The sequence below is a fragment of the Notothenia coriiceps genome, unplaced genomic scaffold (assembly GCF_000735185.1).
Source record: "Notothenia coriiceps isolate Sejong01 unplaced genomic scaffold, NC01 NC01_scaffold00035491, whole genome shotgun sequence".
In the NCBI taxonomy this organism is placed as follows: Eukaryota; Metazoa; Chordata; class Actinopteri; order Perciformes; family Nototheniidae; genus Notothenia; species Notothenia coriiceps.
In genome coordinates this window covers 41,821-62,949 of record NW_011368192.1, presented here as the reverse complement: position 1 = coordinate 62,949, position 21,129 = coordinate 41,821, and the positions used below count along the sequence as shown (strand labels likewise).

The following is a 21,129-nucleotide window of genomic DNA, read 5'->3' as shown; positions in this document are numbered from 1 at the left end:
CAGAGTGCAGACTGCTGCACTCTGCTCAGCCTGCGCTGCTACACACCGACCCCGCCCCCCCCTTTCCGTCACACGTGCGATTGATTTATTGGCGACATACAGAACAGTGAGAACAACACAACTAAAGATGAACAAAGCGGTACGTTCAAAGAAGAGTTCCTCGTGGAACTACTTCGAACTGACAAGTGCAAATGAAAAAAAAATTGTGTCGCTACAAAAATATAATATCGAATAATCGATTAATATTCGCCAGGGCTGTCCGATTTTCGAATTTGATCATGGTCAGTTTCTGGCATCCCTATTCATAGTAATGGTCTGCAAAGGCTAAAATCCCCACTAACGGCAAGCTGCTGTTTTCTCAATGCATAGACAACTGACTTTAACTCTGACTGACCTAATGCTTGGTCAAAAAATGGGTGCAGCTCTGTTAAAAAGGCGCTTTTATGCTTTTTGTATATGGATCAGCAAAGACTAAAATCTGAAAGTTCTCACCGGAGGGAGTTCCTCTCCAACACCCTCATTGATAGGGCCATTTTTCCAAAAAACTAAAACATCCCTCTCTCTGACTGAGGTCTCATGGGGTGTAACTGTTTTCTCTAAGTCTGCTTCTCTGGCCTTGGTGTGGCTGTGACAACAACTTCCTGTATTCTGCTGGCTTATTTACTGAGTGAAACAAATGGTAACTTGTAAGGTGTAAGAGCATGAAGGAGTGTATTGAAAAGTTGCCCTTTGTGTGGCGTTAAAGGGAGATTTGACAACCAGGTTTGTGAAATGTCCTTTTTCTCCCTGCTCTGCCTCCTGGAACCGGTCAACTGCTGTTGAGACTTGAAGTGTTGTAATGTGAGAATGCAAAATGGTGTTATACTGTTCCTTTCAACATGTTGCTAATGTGTTTTATAAAAAGAAACATTTCTGATATGGTCACCATGAATTCATCGTTTTATATTTTGTTTTATGAGTGTACTTTCACTTGCTTTTATATATTTCAGGTTAGTTGCTAAATCATAGCTGTCACAATGTTTCTTTTTCCTGTTGTTGTTGTTGTAATGCTGTGAGATAAAAAAAGAAGGTATTTACTGTTTTTTAAATACTAAAAAATCCTATACTGTAAAAAAGATGATGGTGGTGTGCAAAATGTGTGTTGGCTCATATTGCTCTAAAGAAAGTGAGACGCAAACAGAGCCTGGATATGTCAAAGGTCAAATAACTACTTGCACGCACAGAAGGGTCAAAAAGTGCCTAGACTAAGATTGTACAGAATATTCTAATAAAATATGGAGACTTATTGACAGATGCAACTTGGAATTATGGTTTAGGATGTAAAATACGTGAAGTTATATTTAAGTATTGTCAGCTGTCTTTAGTAATGAATAGAGTAGATTGAACCTTCAGTGAATTTGTCTTTTATTTCACAATCTGTTCTATCATGTTTAAATTTGCTGTTCAGTTTGCATAATTGTGATTGTGTCAAAGATGTTTCCGCAAACTGGCCCCGCATTAACATCAGTGCTTTTAGGAAAGCTTTAATTTGAAATGGAATTTAAATTCCACCTTTATGGCTTTTACAAACCTAATAGGTTCTTTGCTTTTTTCATTGACACAAAGCTTCAGTTTGTAGTGGTGAAGTCGTGACAATGTTTAATACAAAATAAAAAAACATTTTCGACACAATAACACAAACCATATTTTGTATCCACCATGTATTGTCAACATGTAGAAAAGATTCATGGTTTGTTCTGGGGGATAAGGCACTTGATATCTGTGTTTGGGACTTCATCTAAAGGTTTGGTGAACACACTGTTTTTGAAGAGCCTGGATGTATGTGCTCATCCTCAGTTTGAAACTGACAAAACATCTGATCTGTTTCCAAAAACACTCAATAAAGACACTTTTCATTCAGTCATTTGGTCTCAGTTGTGTCCTTCCACCAAGTAATTGCTGATTTCGACGTTAGCTTTCTTGGAATCTGGTGATTTTACTGTAAAATAGTTCCATTCCGAAAGATTTGAATCATTAGCGAAAAAGTTTATATTTAAATGCTGCATGTTTTTCTTTTTCTGTTTAAACTCAGCATCTCTGCACAGTTGCAGATATAGAAAAGGCATTGAGACGATTGTTCAATTGAACTTCATTTCAAAGTGATTATAATCATTTCACTAATGCTTATGAAGCCAGGGCATGTAAATGAGGTCTTTTTTGCCCTTTTTATTCAAACTTCAAGGTTATCCATGTAAAGATGAAAATAGCATACTTTATGTTCAAAGATGTATCTTAAGAAATGAGCAGAGATGTTAATGTGCATTTTCAAGTAGCGTAGAAATACAGTATAGAGGTTCTGGATGTTGTGGAATGATTCAGATGTTCATGGACAATGGTTCTTGTGTTCCTGTTCCAAACTCTTTTAAAAAAATCGTGGACATCTCCTTGCCGTCCAAGATTGGACTAGTACTAAATTGGCTCATATAGTCCAATCCTGATTTCATCGCAGTCCACTCTGTGTCCTCTGGGTCGCTTTCTGTGTCTTGAGAAAAGGATGTCCTTGCTGGCATGCTCTGAGTAATCCCCTGCTGAAACATTTCTATTGTCGTATAGTCACATGGAAATGTGAAAGGAGAGCTCTGGGGGTCTATCCTGTTGATGTCTGGGATGATTTTTCCAGTAATGTCAGATGGGATTTCATCAGTTGAGTCTCCTGTGTCTCCCTGGATCCAGTTACAAGTCATTTCTGTTGAGTCTTCCTCATCATCTGAGGCGTGGAGGAGCGGCAACATTGATGGCAACGGGCTAGCAGGGATCACTTCTTGTTTTTCTACTATCTTCAGGCTGTTTGTATCCCATTCTTCCACCTCCAGGTGGTTTATGGATCCTAGTAGTTCCTGAGTGAAGTAAAAACAGCTCCTCATTAACTTAAGTTGTACTTTGTCTCAGACTGGCTGGATGTTATATTTTTGCTTCATAATGTTAAAACTGCAAAAACAGACACTCACCAGTTCACAGGGCTCTTCTATTTTCCGCATTGCGTTGCTTTTTCCAGGGTTAGGTATGCTCGGCCACAGAATGACTTTTGCTCTAGTTAAAGTAGGTAGTGTACAGTAAGTATTTACCAATACAAGCATGTAGGGACAGCTTGTTCAGCATACATGAAAGAAAGTGACTGTACCTTTTTATTACCGGAGATCCAAATATAAGCACAATGCCTATAACTGCAAAGATTGTGATGACACCAATGAGTTTAGAAAGTTCTACGGAAAGAAAGACAGCAGGAAAAACACATTTAGTGAGGCAGTGTAACAAATTACATTGTATAAATGTTTAGTGATGAAAAGATTTTTGATTAATTGAACCTTGATATTTTGTTGTAAAGAAGATTGGTGTGCTTCGTACTCCAACTCCCGCCTCAGTGAAACCTGATATCTGGACTCCATATGATGTGCCATCTTTGAGATCCCCCAATTCATAGCTGTTTGACATTGGATCCACTGTAATATCTGCAATGAAAGAGAGACAGGTTTTGAGCGTGGGATTTGGACACATCTGCCTTCAAGTTAGGCTGGATTTCCAAATACTAAACCATCATTTACTTTTGGCAAAACAGATGATGGTGACATAAATCAGTCGGTTGGTCAACAACTTTTATCCAGACTGAAATCTCTAAACAACCTTTAGGTGAATTTGTACAAATAATCATTGTCCCCGTAGAGCCCCATGTTTTTGTTCGACTTCTGACTTTCTTAGTTGTGCCATTAGCTGGTTAAATTAGTCTTTATGTAGTTATTAACAACTGGATTTAATGAGCTAAACTCATGTGGTGATTCCTGGTTTTTGGTGAAAATGTGCAACTAAGGACCTTCCTGTCATCCTCACCTGGGGCCTCATTTATAAAGGGATATACGCTCAAAAAAATGGCGCACGGCAGTTTCTACGCAATGTTTGCGATTTATAAAATACTAACTTGACGGGAAAACGTGCGGTCCTCCACGCAAACTCTAACCCATACTACGCACTAAGCACAACAACGGGAGAGACGAGAAACTGCGACACCGTTGGCAGAAGGAAGAATGGAGAGAAATATGTGGAAATAATACCATAAATAAAATGTTACCTCTCATTTATCATATATGAAGAATTCATTTTTGCCCAAAAAAATGCAAAAACATAATTCAGATCCAGTCGTCATGACTCCACTCCGGAGGGATTCCCCGATCATTTATTACAGTTTCTAATCAAGGGTGGGTCTCCTGTTCCCGGTACAAACACACTGCCTGAGGAAGGCTATGTGTATTTTTTTTGTCATTAACCTTTTTCGGACCACTTATTTATTTATTTTGGTGACGATCAGACCTTCATGCTGCTACTCTGGTTCAAACTGCATCCACCAAACAATATGATTTATCTCGACCTCCCCAAAATAACCAAAATCTGACACGGTGTGAGATGTCTTTTTTAGATGTTCTGTCGTCATTTCCTGCAATCTTCTTCATAAAGTCAGTCAAAATGAATGAATGAATGGGCGTTTCTTTGACTATTTATAGGCAAATATGGGCGTTACGTGAAGCCCGCAAAAGCTGCACCACATTTCGAGTCCATTGTGATTTATAAAGGGAAACCGGCGTAGGAAGTGCTGTACGCACTTTCCTCACCAGTACGCAATGTTTGGTGAATCGGAAAATGTCGGAAAATTTCTGTATCTATTTTTGGGATTTCTACTACGTAAGCAACCTTCCCACGTGAATCCTACGCACGACGTTATCAATGAGGCCCCAGGGCCGGCCCGTCGCACTGGCGTTATAGAAGTTCGCCTAGAGCGCCAGATCCGTGGAGGCGCTGCGCTGACAGCTCTGGGATAAAAAAAAAAGTTTGGACCGTTGGTGCTCATCCTAATTTTCGGCCTTGATGTAACAACATTCATAATTAAGTAATTTTAACACCCTTTTCATCCCGGTTACTCTTTTCATTTGCCCTGTACAATGGGCGCTGTAAGTGATGAAAGTGGGAGATGTTGGCTTATCTGGCACCCCAGCTCACAGCCAAAGTGCGAGTGAGCGTGGGAGCGAGCGAGGGAGAAAGGGAGGGTGTACCGGTACCAGCGCTGTTGTTATTAGCATCTGGTGCTAGCTGCTCTAACGGAAGAAGAAGATGTTTCTACAATGATGTGGAGGGAGAGTACTCTCCAGTCAGACTGAGAGACTGAGAGGCTGATAACTACAGCTCAGTGAGGTAAAGGTCTCTGAGTGTTTAGATAGTTCACTTTAGTCTAAGTTATCTCAGTGGGTCTCAAACGTTTTGATCACAATTTATGTAAACACATATTTCCAAGGCACTCCTTTATTAATATTGGGATAAAACAGGTTTGAAATCATTCCAATGTATAGGACAGTAAACCAGACATATCGTTTTAAACTGGAGAGATAAACAAAATATGCATAAATAAAATAGTAAAATAAGATATGAATGAACAACAAAAATAAAATACGTAACATGTATTTGTTATTGGCTATGGTAGGTTATTGGTTATGTTCACATACTTATTTAATTATTAAAATGTAAACCGATCTTTTTGATATGGGTGTTTAGAGTTGTACCCCCTAGATCTAGTCTCTAGTAATTCTGCTTAAAGTGCACCAGATTGAAGCATTTTACTTTAAAATGTTCAAACATTTCTTCCCGGTATGCCTGAGAAGGCAGATATGTTTGTTTTTCTCAACAAGAACTGTTTTTAAATGGGGGGGTTCCTTTAAAAGTTGCACTGTTGTAGCTTCGGTGGTTCTCATGTTACAGTTACATAGCAGTGAATATAAACAGACTGATTAATGTGAATATTACTGTAACCTAACCTGTGTAAAAGTTTCTCGAATAAATGTATTTTTTTTGGTAGAAGAAGCATGTATCATTTTTTTACCCTGCCCCTCAAAGAATCGGAATTGAGAACCGTTAAGAACCGGAATCGAAAAGTAGAATCGGAATCAGAATCGTGGAAATTCAAACGATACCCAACCCTACTAATTATATGTACATACAAATATTGCTACTGTTTTTACCTGTATGAGATTCAGTTGCGCGGTATTGACATTTAAATTGTCTTTGTCCAAAATGTAATGTGTTAGCCACACCACACAAATGGTTTTATATCTGAGGTGTGGACACACTTTCCTTAAAGCAAATTAAATATATTTTTCAGACCTGTGAAATAAAAGAGCCAGCAGCTCAGTGGGAAAAGGTGTACATTGCATACTGGGGACAGTGTGGGCTTAGAGTGTGTCACGCAGCACTCCCCTGGCTTTCTATCTGCTCTCTCTGCTGGGCTGTGATGTTTTTATTTAATCTTCCTATCACTACATTTTTTATTTGTACGTGGTGTTATTAGTTCTGTACTATGTGGGAAACATAACTCTTTAGATGAAGACATTTTGATGTTGATTCTGTAAGACACAGGTATCAAACATGCTGCATCAGCCGGTCTCTTATCTAGGGCCAGAATACTTTAGAGGGATCTTATGAGCTGATGGATATTAACAGATGGATTCTCCATCTTAAAAAGTGTAAGGGATGGTAATAACTTTTTCAAAGAGATCATTTCAGTTGTCATGTTTGATAACACTCAGTGGTGGTGGCTACTATAACACAATCAAAGGTAACTTATGGTTGCATTGCTGACCAACACTGAAAGCCAATTACCTCAAATAGAGTCCATCGAGATGCCACAATCTGATCTCTGGCCTGTAGTAGTTTCCTGCTAATGCAGTTATGCTGTATGTATCTGACGAAGACACAAAAGCAAATAGCCTTCAAATCTTTAACCATCTTTTACAAGATGACGCAAAACCACGAGGCAGAATTGGTCTGATCAGGTTAATCTCACAATGCCAGCGAGATGCCGCCCCGTGTCCTTTTTTTTTTATGTCTGATGGTTTTTAAAAGAGCACTGCAATGAAGATACTGAACAATTATTTGTCCCCTTTTTACTGTTTTTGGAAATAATTATTAGTTGGCCATATGCAGCAAGTGAGCTTTTAGCCCGATCTTTGGAGTCTGTTCTTGTTTCTAAGATGAGCTCACTTTCTTAAGTCTGTCACATAATGTTCTACTCACTGTTGTCATAGCCTCGATTATGCTTCTCCCATATGGTTACTGAGGCAGACTGTTGCAAAATCTACATGCGTGTTCACTTCATCATGATTGACAGACTCTCTCTTTCTGCTCTTTAGCTGTGGCCAGGAGGAGCCAACTTACTCAGCTCTGTGGGGAGACAACAAGGCCTTCGATGAGGTCATCATATCACCCGCCATGCTCAATGAGCACATGCCGCACATGGTGATGGAGGGGCTCAACAAGGTTTGTTTTATCTGGGTGCATACAGATGGATTCGGCAGGGGGGTTGAAATTGTGGTGTACTAACACAAATAATGTTGGTTCTGATTTTCCACACTGGGTTGCTGGATGATAAATAAATGTGAAAAATGTAATTATGTGTATGCTAACATATGTTAAGGGGGTAAGGGGATACGCCTTTTTAAAAATTACATTTTCTCCGTTAAACTACAGGCATGCAACATAAATATAACTTCTTTCTTAAATCCCATATATATATTTATTTTTAAACAAATTGTAAAATTATATTTGCTGATGGGGTTCACTTTACAGTGTACCAACAGCAAAGATAAGTGCATCCTGAAGCTGTAGTTTGACTAGAGCAGTGTGAGAAACAGACATTTAACAATCAAGTATTTGGATTCATTGAGTAGGTAGTCCAAAGTGAACTTTGATTTTAGAATTGCAACATAGATCCTTTTTGTAGGTTTGGTAAAACCTTCATTAGAATGCTTTCAGAAAGCTTGGACATACAGTTATCCCTTCCTGGCCTTTAAACCAACCCATCTCATGATTGAACATTTCTGCAATCAAAAAAACAATTGTTGAATACGTTGTAGTGATTCTTTTCACTCAAAAAGCACACTTTTGCAAAGACAGAATACAAATCTTCATCAGGGTTTTGGAAGATTGAACCCGACTCTATGGTCAAATGTGTGCATGTGGCCCTTCATTAGCTTACCGCACCATTTGTTTTCTTCTAGTTTCAAAGCATGGGAACTTCTCCCTCCTGGTGTTAAGGTGTTCTCTATGGTGAACATCTGCTTTGATTACAGGGTATCAATGTGTATGTTTGCATGTGACTGTCTCAATGTTATTATTGTTGCTGAAGTTGTACGTCTGTTCCTTTCTGATTCTCTTCTTACTTGGATTTTCATTGGACTTTGTGGCTCAGGCTTTTGTCAGTATATCTCTAAATGGATGATATTGTGTCTGCTGCCGTGCGTAGTCTGTAGTATGATACCTCTGGTGTTTCTGCAGGTACTGGAACCATTTTGTGCTCAGTCTGAGCAGGAAAACTGTGAACCAAAGGAGCCTGAAGTGCATCAACCCAGCTGCATTTCCACTGCGTTCCAAACCTCGCAAACCTCGCTAAACTTGAGTCCTGTTCCCTCTAATTCGTCCTCTCCTACCCACAAAGACCCGTCTTGCGCTGAGTCCCTCAAAGAAACTGAAGCTGTCCCTGTGACTGTCGATGCTGAGTCTTTTCCTCCTCCTCCTCCTCCTCTTTCTCTATCAGACTGTACTTCTGCCTCAGAGCCTGTTTCGGTGTCTGTCCCCCGAATCTCTAACAGTCCCTCCAACGCTCACTCAGAAGCACTCTCTATAGAAGATCATTCCAGCATTCATCCTCAAACCCAATCGATCCCATCCGACTTTAACCCTTATGCAGATATGATTGCTGCTCCCGTTTCTAAAATGCCATCTCATGAGACAAACAGTTCTCAGATAGAAGATCCTCCTCTTAAAATGGTTATATCACATGGCTCTTCGCAGAAACCAGAAGTCCGCAGTTTACACTTGCCAAACACTCCCTCTGATACTGTTGTATAGACACTCAGTATTAGTCGTGGCCTCCATTAGCCGCTATGCACAACACATTTATCAAAGTACCGGTAGTTGTTTCTGTTTAAGGAATTATTCATCGTAAAAGACTTAGAAACTGCCAGTCTTGCTATTAATACTGTGACTAAATGGCCAGACTAAATGTGTTCTTGAGGTTTAAGAGAAAGAGTGTGCCTGATGTTAAAGCTCATGTGACAGTCCTTGGTGAAAAGCCTTCTTGTAAGACTGGCTCTTACATTTAAAAGTGACCATAGAAGAGGTGTATAGAGCCTGCCAGTTATTCCACTAAGAGAAGGCAATAAAGTCTCAGATGCAAAGCAGCTCAACTGCTTTAACAGTTGAGAAAAGATGGAAAGTTGGCAACATGTTTCCTCTTGCTACATAGACTTCCTTTTGCTCTTTCCGCAATATAACAACTGGTTCCTGGGTGCTGCAAGTCCAGGCAAGTTCCCTGTATTGTGTTAAAGGGTGTTCCAGGAAAGTAGAAATGTGGAGAAGAACCTCAAAGAATGTTAACAACTGACAAAGCAAGTTGGAACCAGAAATGTGCGTTCACAACAGCAAGTTGCTGGGGTGATATTGTCAATAAGTAGTCCCTGGTATACATCACAGGTCAAAGGAGTATGTTACCATAAAATAATATGTAACACCTTAAAAACGTAGAGTTAAAATTAGTATTTTACAACTATGTGTGCAATATGTTTCAATTTATTGAGATTCATAATCCAGGTTTCCTCATATCAACCCTTCAATTCTTTCCATTCCTTGCACAGCTACAGTACATTTGGTCAAGTGCTGTGTGCATGAACTTGCCAACCCTTTTCCTCCAGTTAACACGTTTCCTTTGTATTCACAAAGTTTCTATGGTAACCTAATTTCTTCCACATTAACTGCTCTTTCTTCCTTATTGGCTGGGTTTTTCAGGGGCTGCAGCTCTTCTTCTCACTTCTCTTTTTGCCTTTTGAAAGCACATATTCAGCCTTTCCTCAATCATAATCCCTTCAAGGAACTGTCAATCAGCAGCCGCTGGAGTAACAGGGTGTGTGTGTGTGTGTGTGTGTGTGTGTGTGTGTGTGTGTGTGTGTGTGTGTGTGTGTGTGTGTGTGTGTGTGTGTGTGTGTGTGTGTGTGTGTGTGTGTGGAACAATTTGGGGCCTTACATAAAAAAATGGCAACTGGAATCGTATTCTCAACCATCCATTTCATATTACTATGCATACATGTGCTTTTATAAATGATATATGTGATGTGAATATATGGCTGAAGGGGTTGCAGTACATTACATAATTTAAAACTCAGAGTATAAACTTCTCTCCTGCTCTGCAGTCTCATGCTTTGATTTCTTTTAGTTTTTGTTGTCATAGTGCCTATAGTGCAGGTGAAGTGTTTGAATGTGTGCGTGCCAAATATTTGCTGTAGTTGATCACTTACAGCAATGTTGTTCTCATGTGTCATTGCTCACACTCACTCATGTAACATCGTCATGTTTTCATTTGTGGTCCATAACCATCTACACAACCCAAACATAGTTATGTTGCCATTTTTAACTTAACGAGCATGCTTCCCTGTGATTTGTTGTCTTTGTTTACATCCATTTTCAGTTTGTTTTGCCATTTTATGTTCCATTGTTCCATCACTTGTATGCTTTTGTGTTCTCATGTGTTCCACATGTTTTTAATGTTTTTACGCCAAGTGTTTTAACTCATTAAAGTTAACCAAATACATGCAATTGTGTGTTGATGTGATTTGCCGTTGTGTGTTTGTTTTCCTCACACTTTAACAATTAACACACCGGAGTCAGATTTTGTGGAAAATATTATTTAGTATGTTTTGAAGTTGCCTATACTTTTCTCTTATGGTTTACTACGCCTTATCGTTACAAAGTCTTGTGTAGTTTTTGCTCGGGCATTATGACTCCATTGTGGGTGTTCACCATTAGATTGCACATTTATCAGAACCACACTTTTCTTTTTTAACACCATAATAATAGATGGAATCATATCAGCAGTTAAATATAAATAAAGGTGTTTCTTGTGACAATAGAAAACCATGATAAGCTTACAGAGTGTGGTCCGAATAACTAACTTTGCAACCAGCATTTGGGAGTGTGTTGATGATACCAAAAGTGTTAATGGTCCGTGGATAATATGTATATATTTTTAAATATAGTAGAAATAAAAATGTAACTTATTTATTCTATCGGGTGTCAGTTCAACGGATTCCTCTGGATCCATTATTTTTTGAACAGCGTAGAAATTTCGGATTTGTATAAGTTGAGTATAGCGGAATTATATAATTGAAACATACATTAGGGAGGGGATATGTTCTTTTCAGTTAGAACTGGGCCTTTCGTAAGCAATTTTTGTTCTGTTCATGTGGATTATCAGTGCGTATCTTCCCTGCTCTCTTGCTCTCATCGTACCTTTATCTCTCAAGTCACGTATCTGTGTACCCTTTGTTCTTGTGACAGGTTCTGGAGAACTACAACAAAGGGAAAACAGCTTTGCTCTCAGCAGCAAAGATCATGGTGAGCCCCACAGAAGTGGACTTGAACCCAGAGAGCATGTTCGTGGATACATCAAAAACTCAGCAGCCGACACCTACAACCCACCACCGCAGGAACAGCAGTGTTCGGTTAGTACAGCAGGCACCACTGTGGGTGTACTTTTTTTCTTCTATCCTCTGTATAATAATTTTCCCCTCTTAAGTTAAGAAATACTGGAGAAAAACTCTTATTAAACTGCAGGAATAATCATGGGGACATGTCTAATTTTATTTTAACTTTCTAGGCAATACTTTACACTACTACTGCTACTAACTGCTACTTTATTGTTTTCTCAAAATCATCGCTTCTGTCTGTTTTGTTTGGTTAAAAAAAAAACAGACAAAAAACATTGCTACGGTAAGCCAAGCATGCTATTAATTTTGCATAATGTGCTCCCTTCTCTCATGCACGCATGCACGCTGTCTGACCACAGAGCAGTTGCAACTTATGGTAGTATTCAGTTCCCACCTCGCCCTCTGCTATAACCCCTGTCCAACGTCACTGTTAACTCCTGGTTGTGATGGTTGAATATGATTGCACCTACTCTGTATTAGATGCTAATATGAGAGGACTAGAATACACTCCCAGTCTCTCCTTTGTCTGTTCTTCCTTTCATTTATGTAGTGTTTTGGTAGTGTTCACCTAATCTGTAGAATCTAGATACGTGTGGTTACTAACACTTCCCGTTTTTCCCGCCTTTAAGTTGTCTTGACCCTTTTTCCATGTCTGTCTTGTGTTTTGGATCCCCTCTCCCCTCCTCTCCTGTCACTACTCTGCAACCCCTTTTCTCCTCTCCTCTAGTTCGTGTGCCCAGTCTGAAATATCGCTGGATGGTTTCGCTGAGTGCCCTCCTCCCCCAGTTCCTGTAGTGCTGCGTGGAGCACGGGAGCGCCTGACAGTGGAGCTGAGGGACCGCAAAGCACCTTTGGCTCTCATGGAGAGTCTCTCAGACGCCGAATCCCTCTACAGTCTGGATTCCCGACGCTCCTCTGCTGCACTTAGGGGTTCACCGATGCTGTGTGGCCTCCCGTTCTCTTTGGATGCCCCGATCCCCGAGGAGAACCCGTCTCTCAGCTCCCGCACTGAACTCCTGGCTGCCGACTGCCTCTGTCCGGACACACCAGAGCACATGGGCCAGGTCGGGCCTTTCTTTACCCCATTGGACTCCAGATCCACCCCAGAGTACCCCATGCGTCTGTCCCCCGCTACCCCCCGCAGCAGTGGACATGATTCCCCAGCTCTGCTAAACCAGAGCGACGCGGCTCAGCCTTTTCAGACGGAGCCTAACACCAGCCGAAAAATGCTTCCTGATGGGGACCACCAACAGATGCCTGGTGTCTACGATCCAGGGAGCACTCCTAACGCTCCCCTCAGCCCAAACATTGACTCTAGAGAAAATGAAGATTGGGAGACGGCAGATAAACAGTTTAGTGCGGGATCCAGACCGGCAGCTTCTAGTCCTCCCCCCCAACTGTCCAATGGAAACCCCAGCCAGGCGGTGCTGGAGTTCGCCCAGTACTTAGACTCTCTTTTCAGACTGGACGGCAGCTGCTCCCCGCCTCTGGAGCTATCAGATGGGGAGTCAGAGTCTGGCCGGGGCTCCTTTGGGCACGGGGAGTGTCTCGTAGATGGACAGCTGTTGGATGACAAACAACTTCTTGCCAGAGCAACAATGGAGCCTAACTTAGTCCCCAAGCCTCCACGCACTTTTGCTGGATCTGCTGACCCCTCCTCAGGCATCTCTCTGTCCCCTTCCTTCCCTCTTTCGTCGTCTGAGGAGCTCAACGACCTTTCCCCAGGCGAGGGCGTCCTGCCAGCCATGCACTCCCTACGAACATCTAGCCCTTGCCACCTCCCTGAAGAGAACACACTCGCATCCATGGTGTAGTGTGCTCTGTCCTTTGCTCTAAATGGAGAGGTGCAGTCATCCAAAATGTAAAACATATCACAGTACAAGCATGCGATGGAATGCAGTCACTCATTAGAGATCCTATGACAGAACTTGACTGACCAATTCAAACAATTGAGAGACTATTCCCATTTTTCAGGTGTTTATAGCATTTTCTCACAATTGCAATGACTAAGAAAAAAAGATACCTCTCTGTATGCCAGGGGGCTGTACTGCTATTGGGTGAATATAAATAACTGTAGCTTCACAATGCCATTCCAAAACATAGGGACGCGTCAGCATTACATCATTCCCCGAAATAACAAAATCAAAGGGAGAATACTTAACTGAGCAGGGATTCAAAAACTAACACTGTAGAAGAGGTTAGCATAGGCACATCACCTGGGTTGATGTACTGTGCAACCTTCTGCACCCTCAGCCGCTCCGGAAACTTTATCAGCTTTTATTTCATTTTATTTTTTTCATATCAGGAATGTGAAGATGGACATATTCGTAAATCAATAGAAGTGAGAAGACATTATAAAATGTTCCTCAGGTCTTTTAAAGCATTGACTTTGAGAAAGAGAGTAAGTGTGTTACATTGGTGAGAATTCATGTGTCTTAAGAAATGTAGTGATTGTGACAAAGTTATTACAGACGCTTATGGATGTTTTTGAGTCATTTGGTTATTTTTATTGTGCATGAAGTTTTTTTAAATTTATTTATTTTTAAAGAGAAATTGTCAATAAGCCACTTAGATTGACATTTGGATACTCTTGCACACTTCAAACAGCTCAATTGTACCCCCCTTTGCCAAAAAGTTAATACATTATATTGCCAAATGTATTTATGAGATGTAGTTTTGTATATGTATATGGATATTGCTTTATTGAAACTGAAGAGTAATTAATTATCTCCTTCCCATTCTGTTGGTTCCCATGTAGACTGTTACAAAGCAACACCACAGAAAAGATGCCATCCTGACCTTAACACTGCCGTGGCTTTCATTTGGAAAACATAGCCTGTGAACCTGGGTTTGAAACAATAATGAACTTATACAGTTAGTCGTCTTATGTACCTTACTCTTTGCAGAGCTCTTAGCAAAGTGCCCAGGTCAGGGTCTGCATGCTTTATGCACTTCAGAGTAGCATGCCTGAAATAGAACAAATCTTATCATTAAATCACAGTAGATAGATACGCTCTAAACATGACCAGAAATGAAGACAAATGTCAATTCAAACATTCAAAAAAAGCTTATGAAAGGCATGGTTTACCATACAGGACCAAACTGTGTTTTTCAATCACAGGATATCATCTCTCTTGTTCTCAAGGTGCTCTGTCATCCTCGACGTCAAGGTGTTTTTATTTAATGTGGTTCATCTGCATCACCCCTGAGGCTGGACTACATGAATGGCTTCCAACATTGAGTTTGCCAATGATAAACACTGTACTTGGCATTCGATCCTCCATATCACTTTGGATGTAACAGGTGGCTAACAATTTGCATTATTTATTACCGTCAATGTTTTTATCACTTTTATTGCTATATTTGATGGTATTATTATCCTTATTGCTCTTGCAACAGATTGGTTTGATGTCAGTGGTTTTTATCTTAGTTTTTTGGGACAGTGTGGGTAACTTTTTAGACTTCCCCAAACGTAAGGAGTTATATATTATCGCTTTTTTTCTGTCCGAGTGGAAAAGTATTTGACAGTCTGCCATGGCATCGTGACAATATTCTCTTTTTACAAATGTTTCATAGTAGTGATACACGCTGCAGGCGGACGGCCTACTTACAGTCACCTCCGCAGCAACACCATCACGCCTGGAGTCACCATAATGATCTGCACAATCTCTATTTGGATTAAGATTTGCAGTGATTACCCACAGTTAACAGTTTCAGACAGTTTACAGTCTGACACTACTCGCATCATTCTGCCAGTCCCAGTAGACTCTTACCAAGGTTGGACCAGCAATTTCCTACAGTCAGTAAGCTTTGCTTGCAGCCTGTCATACACTAAAACACTGCTGAAAGAAAGCACTATAATACTTTCCACCATGATGTGTACAGCACCATGTTCTATGTGTAATTATGTATGCAGATGTTTAAAAAAAAAGATGAATTCCAATAGAATCATGTAGAAAACAACTATATAACAATAAGGAGATAATGAGTATATTAAAAGATATCAGTATTGACGTGTAGAGAAAGAAATGTTCATCTGAAAGTTATTTATTCAAACTATTGGCAGATTTACAAATTGGTCTATATTGAAAGAAGAATAATTCAACTATGTCTTGTCCATGTTTACCTGGTTTGCTTCCCCTCCTTCCTGCCCCACAATGAGAATGTATTGAATCCCTCCCCCACACTGCCCTGCCTGTAATGGAATAAACTACAAACCATGAAAATAACAAGGATGTTCTGTCATATCTCTTTCAGTATTCACTTATAAAATGTAGTCAGCATTGTGATAACTGTCATATTTAAAATGAGAAAACACATTGAATTTGATGCCTCATGTTATTTGGGTCCGCTCCTTTTCATCACTGCTACGAATTGACCAGATACAGTTTAACTTGAAAATATGAATAGATAAATAAATCAATCAATGTTCTGTTGAGTTTCTGTTTAAGGCACATTTCGGCAAAAAATGACTTAAAACAATGTTTTATATCAAATACAATCGATACATGGAGGAAAATACCTAGACTTGCCTACCCATCCTTTGTTTGATGTAAAGATGTCCTCAGTATTAGGACTGCTGACTGAGTACAGATTTTGAGTAATGGTTATTTTGGGCTATATCTAAGCCTGAGTGTAGGTGCAGTGTATTATGCGTGTGCAGTGGAACTGGGGACAGTGGGTTGGAGGTTTCTGTTTGATATCACCAATGACACACCTTAGACCTGTTCTAGAGAAATTCTTTTGAATTTAGAATAAACTGGGTATTTTAACTGTATTTTGTATGGTTGAGGGGGATTAAACATGTTTAATTGTAAAGCAGATTGTCCAGCTGATCATTGTGCATCTACCCCCACCAGAGGGAAGCAGAGTTTCTACCTCCTGAGTCACTCACATACATATCAGCGAAGAAGACAGATTTCCGGGAAACCGTTGAGCAATTTACTCTAGCGTTAGCTCTATGGTAGGTTAGCACTAACAGTATTTACTAGTGTAGCCTGTTTTATAATCGTTGCCATGAATTAAGAACCAACCTGTCATACCCCGTTCTGTTACATTTTTCGGTAAGTGGAACATACTGTACTCTTTTCGGATCGTTTTATTAACGTTGAATCATGTCAGCTGACGTAAGTGAGACAATTTTAGCCAAATATTTATACAGCTGGTTTATCTTAGCTTGCTGCTAACCTACGTTAGCCGTGTAAGCTTTCCAGTTATTCAAACATTGCTGTTCCTTAAACATATACCATATGCTAACTGAACAATTTGTTTGTCTCCTCGGCGTTATGGTTAATATTTTGGCTTGATGTCATCCGCGGTTGCCTATATTTTACACATATTTTACACATATACGCTATGATTCACTAGTCTTGTCGTTGACAGCAAAGTAATTGAAATAAGTATCATATAAACATCTGATTCACGTGATTAATAACGGGTTAAATATGCACTGCATTCTTTAAGCAAGTTTTTACCAGTCATTTGGTTTAGGTTAAAGTATGTAGTCTATTTTTCCTGTACATTATTGATCACATCTTAAACTTAAGTAAAAGTATTTTTTTCGGAAGGGTGTATCTCATTAACAATTGCGATCCATTCATCCTTTTGAAGGCCGGTTTGCCTGCAGCCACTTCCGAGGGATGGATTTATTGCACGCATCCTTCTCTATTAGACATGCATCCTGGGTCATGACATTGTCCGGGATTTCTGCCAATGTGAAAAGGAGTATTCAACTTGTATTCCAAAAACGTTCCTTACTTTGTAGCCAATCTCCTCCCAATATGAATGTAATAAAGAGCCCCCCCTCCAAATTATGAAAGAGGTCTGCCTGAACTATGCGGTGTTATTAAATAATACTTGGACAACGTCCGTTTGTCTTTCTCTTGAGTTCGATTGTTTAACCTTTTTTTTTTTGTACCAGGGTAGATTGTTCTTCATTGTGTATATACGGAAGCTGTCATTTACCATTTCTTGTCTTAACAGTGGCTGGTTGGAGGTTCAGCCATGTATGCCTCTGGGAAATACACCTCGCGGGGCCCTGCTCTCATCCCACGGATGAAAACCAAGCACCGCATATACTACATCACCCTCTTCTCTGTGGTGCTGCTCGGACTCATTGCCACCGGGATGTTTCAGTTCTGGCCCCACTCCATTGAGTCAGCAACTGACTGGACCATGGATAAACGCAGTGTCCACGACGCTCCTCTGATCCGCCTGCCTGTCTCCAATCCCATTCCTGAGAGGGGGGACCTCAGCTGTCGCATGCACACCTGTTTTGATGTGTACAGATGTGGCTACAATCCTAAAAACAGAATCAAGGTAAAAGACTCTCAAAACAACCCTTAAATTACTGAGCTCAGACAAAATAGGTGTATCGTTTCAATATTTTGCATTGCTCCGTGTTAAGGTTATAACTCATTGTTTAAATGGCTGCTTTTGTAGGTGTACATCTACCCTCTGCAGAAGTTTGTAGATGAATTGGGGGTTCCCATCAGCAGCAATGGACTGTCTCGAGAATACAATGACCTGCTCAGTGCCATCTCAGACAGTGACTTTTACACTGACGACGTCACCAGGGCTTGTCTTTTCATCCCATCTGTTGATGTGCTGAACCAGAACTCTCTGCGTATAAGAGAGACTGCCCAGGCTCTGGCAATGCTACCCAGGTAAATGTTTGAAAATAACTTCATCGTCCTATATCTGTGTTCTTGTCATGGGTTTTAAAGCTGAAATGTCACAAAAGCCGAATTATATTTATCAACTTTTTTGTTTTCTTGCAAACCTTTAATAATTCTTCCCCAGAACATTTCAAACAGTTGTATTAAGTAATCTCTTACAATTTAAAAATGTCACAATTATATAACTGTTTAAAACTTTGATTATCTGAAACCACTGCCAATACGAAACCTTTTTAAAAATCAAATATGATGTTAATTAATGTATCAATCCAACACTAATCTTGTGTATTATTGTATTTTTGTAGATGGGACAAAGGGATGAATCACCTACTTTTCAACATGTTACCCGGGGGCCCTCCAGACTACAATACTGCCTTGGATGTGCCCAGAGACAGGTACCCACTACTATACATCTGAGACACAATCTTAATATTAAATAATATCTTCATTATGATATTAAGTGAAATGAATGGAAATATGTAGAAAACAATACTCTTCCATCAAAGGATAGGCTTGGTGCATTCATTGTAGCTAAACAAGTGTCATCAGCTGATATACCATCACAGTCAATTCAGACATGAAAAAAGCTTAAAATTCAAATATAATGCATTGTTTTTACAACACCAAGGAGGAGGATAGAATGCTTTCAAGATTCATGCTTTTAAGATCAGAAACGTACCACTTGTAGATACAAAAAAAAAAGGTAAATATTTGTAGATAAATAATATCTTGTTTGTGTATATTCTGTTGTATTAAATCAATGTTTCTTCTAAAATGGATTAATATTAAAGGTAGCATTTACTATTGCAACAGCAGTCAATCACACTGAATGATGATTTCATAAAGAAGAAGGAGATTATACCATTAAGTTGGAGGTAGGATATATTTAAGAGGCCTTGAGGAGACGTTTAAAATCTGGTTGTATTTACCAGCGAAGAGCCTTGGTTTCTCAAGATGTCCAATAGACAGTCCAGAGTGATGGTTGAGGATGGGTTTATGAACATGCAGCCTTGAGACAATGAACACTACCTTTTTAGCTGTAAGGAATTTCCTGGGCTTTCCAACTGGAGTCCATTTGGCATGGTGCCTCATTAGAACCAGGTGTGTGTGACTGACGGTGTGTTTCCACTTTATATTCACCTTGCGTGAGAAAAGAACAGACTCCAAAATACTTTTCATCACCTAGTGGACTACATGGGATCTATTAACCAGGGCACAGAGCCTTGTTTGATATCACTTTATATCTTATATCTGCATTGGTGATAGCAACAATTCTAAAAGGAAGCAAATTAAGGAGTTTGTGTTTTTGAGTTGGTAACTGTACCTGTTGAAACATGAGTGTTGAAGCATTCTTTTGTTTCAGAGCGCTGCTGGCTGGAGGAGGTTTCTCTACATGGACCTACAGACAAGGTTATGATGTCAGCATCCCCGTTTACAGCCCCCTCTCCGCAGATGTTGAGCTGCCTGAGAGACAGCCAGGGTGAGCACACATTACCTCTCATTGTCTTGTTTGAGTAGCACATCATGACCAGATTAGTGTCACCTCAAATACCTTATCCTTCAACATCTTCTATACGGAAAGGGCTCCAAGGGAGTATATTAAAGTAATTGTGGTTTAGCAACACTCATTAGTCTAGGCTTGATTGAGAAGTAATATATAGTCAACGGTATAGAATATTATAACCATTTGCCTCTTTATATCTCCTGTCTCCATTCTCCCAGGCCACGGCGCTACTTTATTCTCTCCCCTCAAACCGCCATCCACCGAGAGTACCGCGCTGAACTAGAGCGCTTGAAGGAAGAAAATGGAGAAGCACTTCTCCTCCTGGACAAGTGTAGCAACCTCTCCCAGGGGGCCGCCTCTGCACGAAAACGATGTTACAAGGGGCAGGTGTACGACTACCCACAGATCCTTCAGGTAGGGGGCACTGCATTGAATACAATTTGTTATATTGAAGATGTAGTTTTAAGACCACCTTTTGTTAAATGCAATACTTTCCCAAAGAACAACACCAATACAAGCGGAGTTGGCGGCATGATTTTTTTAAACATTTATTTTCTTTAAAAGAAATACCCATCCCAATAACTAATATTAATACCACCACCACCAAGTGATAGTGAAAGGCTAAATGGATGTTGAATAGATGTTTGAGCGGCTTGTGTTTTACCACTCAGCAACAATAAGTGCAGCAGTTCCTGGAGCCTGCTAATTCATGTAACCTTAAATACACACTTCCCTTGGTAACAGGAACCTTTTGGGGAGTTAACCTCTAGGAACTAAAACTGGAACAAGGTAACTGTGTTCAAAATGCAGTTAAAGTTCCTAAATGTTGTTTGAATTGAGAAGAATGATCTAGAGGTGAAATTATTCTGTAGGGTTTGATTTGATTTTGTCCTTTTTGTGCAATTCAACGTGTCCCATTAACAGTTCCCAATGTGTCTCTACAGGAGTCCTCATTCTGTGTGGTTTTGCGGGGGGCCCGTTTGGGTCAGGCTGCCCTCAGTGATGTGTTGCAGGCTGGCTGTGTTCCTGTCATTCTCGCTGACTCCTACATTCTGCCATTCTCTGAAGTTCTTGACTGGAAAAGGTCAGCATAAGTTGATGTAACAGTTGAAAAACAAGTAAATGGTTTTACCGTCTGCCATTTTCCATCAAATGATTCTGTCTATCCTCAGGGCGTCTGTGGTTATTCCAGAGGAGAAGCTATCAGAGATGTACACCATCCTAAAGAGCATTCCTCACAGACAAGTGGAAGAGATGCAAAGACAGGTAAAATTCATAACGCACTCCAAAGAAAACCTTTCTCAGCTAAAATGATTTTAAAGTGGCTTATATTTAGTTTGAAAACTCAGATTGACGTGGAAGTCAGAGGTGCTATCAGGAGACTGCCAAGGCACAC

At 40.1% G+C, this 21,129-nt stretch overlaps 3 protein-coding genes across 4 annotated transcripts in view; 2 read left to right on the top strand and 1 right to left on the bottom strand.

Annotated features, from left to right (window-relative positions):
* Window positions 1-665: 665 nt before the first annotated feature.
* LOC104963027 (uncharacterized) lies at window positions 666-3,482 on the bottom strand. The gene is made up of 4 exons (XM_010791576.1): window positions 3,345-3,482; window positions 3,161-3,242; window positions 2,988-3,069; window positions 666-2,876 (listed from the first exon to the last, which is right to left on the bottom strand). Exons 1-4 carry the CDS (start codon window positions 3,469-3,471, stop codon window positions 2,355-2,357), a joined length of 813 nt encoding a protein of 270 aa, XP_010789878.1. The 5' UTR covers window positions 3,472-3,482; the 3' UTR covers window positions 666-2,354.
* A 3,703-nt stretch (window positions 3,483-7,185) lies between these two features.
* LOC104963026 (sn1-specific diacylglycerol lipase alpha-like) lies at window positions 7,186-15,800 on the top strand. 2 transcript variants are annotated; one of them, XM_010791574.1, is made up of 4 exons: window positions 7,186-7,332; window positions 11,404-11,567; window positions 11,818-11,835; window positions 12,280-15,800. In XM_010791574.1, exons 1-4 carry the CDS (start codon window positions 7,285-7,287, stop codon window positions 13,364-13,366), a joined length of 1,317 nt encoding a protein of 438 aa, XP_010789876.1. In that variant the 5' UTR covers window positions 7,186-7,284; the 3' UTR covers window positions 13,367-15,800. The 2 variants fall into 2 exon arrangements, with proteins under 2 accessions (XP_010789876.1, XP_010789877.1); XM_010791575.1 differs by lacking the exon at window positions 11,818-11,835.
* A 666-nt stretch (window positions 15,801-16,466) lies between these two features.
* Window positions 16,467-21,129, top strand: part of ext2 (exostosin glycosyltransferase 2) — an 18,298-nt gene continuing 13,635 nt past the window's right edge. The window contains exons 1-8 of the mRNA XM_010791573.1: window positions 16,467-16,615; window positions 17,535-17,870; window positions 17,994-18,217; window positions 18,535-18,624; window positions 19,593-19,709; window positions 19,952-20,147; window positions 20,678-20,817; window positions 20,906-20,999. Of these exons, the coding sequence (XP_010789875.1) occupies window positions 17,556-17,870; window positions 17,994-18,217; window positions 18,535-18,624; window positions 19,593-19,709; window positions 19,952-20,147; window positions 20,678-20,817; window positions 20,906-20,999 (1,176 nt within the window). The 5' untranslated portion in view covers window positions 16,467-16,615; window positions 17,535-17,555. The remainder of the gene's footprint in view (window positions 16,616-17,534; window positions 17,871-17,993; window positions 18,218-18,534; window positions 18,625-19,592; window positions 19,710-19,951; window positions 20,148-20,677; window positions 20,818-20,905; window positions 21,000-21,129) is intronic.

Coding starts and splice junctions, on each gene's coding strand:
- LOC104963027 (XM_010791576.1), bottom strand. CDS start 3,471: ATGTCAAACAGCTATGAATTGGGGGATCTCAAAGATGGCACATCATAT. Junction 3,243..3,344: donor CTTTACAACAAAATATCAAG/GTTCAATTAATC, acceptor TTCTTTCCGTAG/AACTTTCTAAACTCATTGGT. Junction 3,070..3,160: donor GGATCTCCGGTAATAAAAAG/GTACAGTCACTT, acceptor TACTTTAACTAG/AGCAAAAGTCATTCTGTGGC.
- LOC104963026 (XM_010791574.1), top strand. CDS start 7,285: ATGCTCAATGAGCACATGCCGCACATGGTGATGGAGGGGCTCAACAAG. Junction 7,333..11,403: donor TGATGGAGGGGCTCAACAAG/GTTTGTTTTATC, acceptor TTCTTGTGACAG/GTTCTGGAGAACTACAACAA.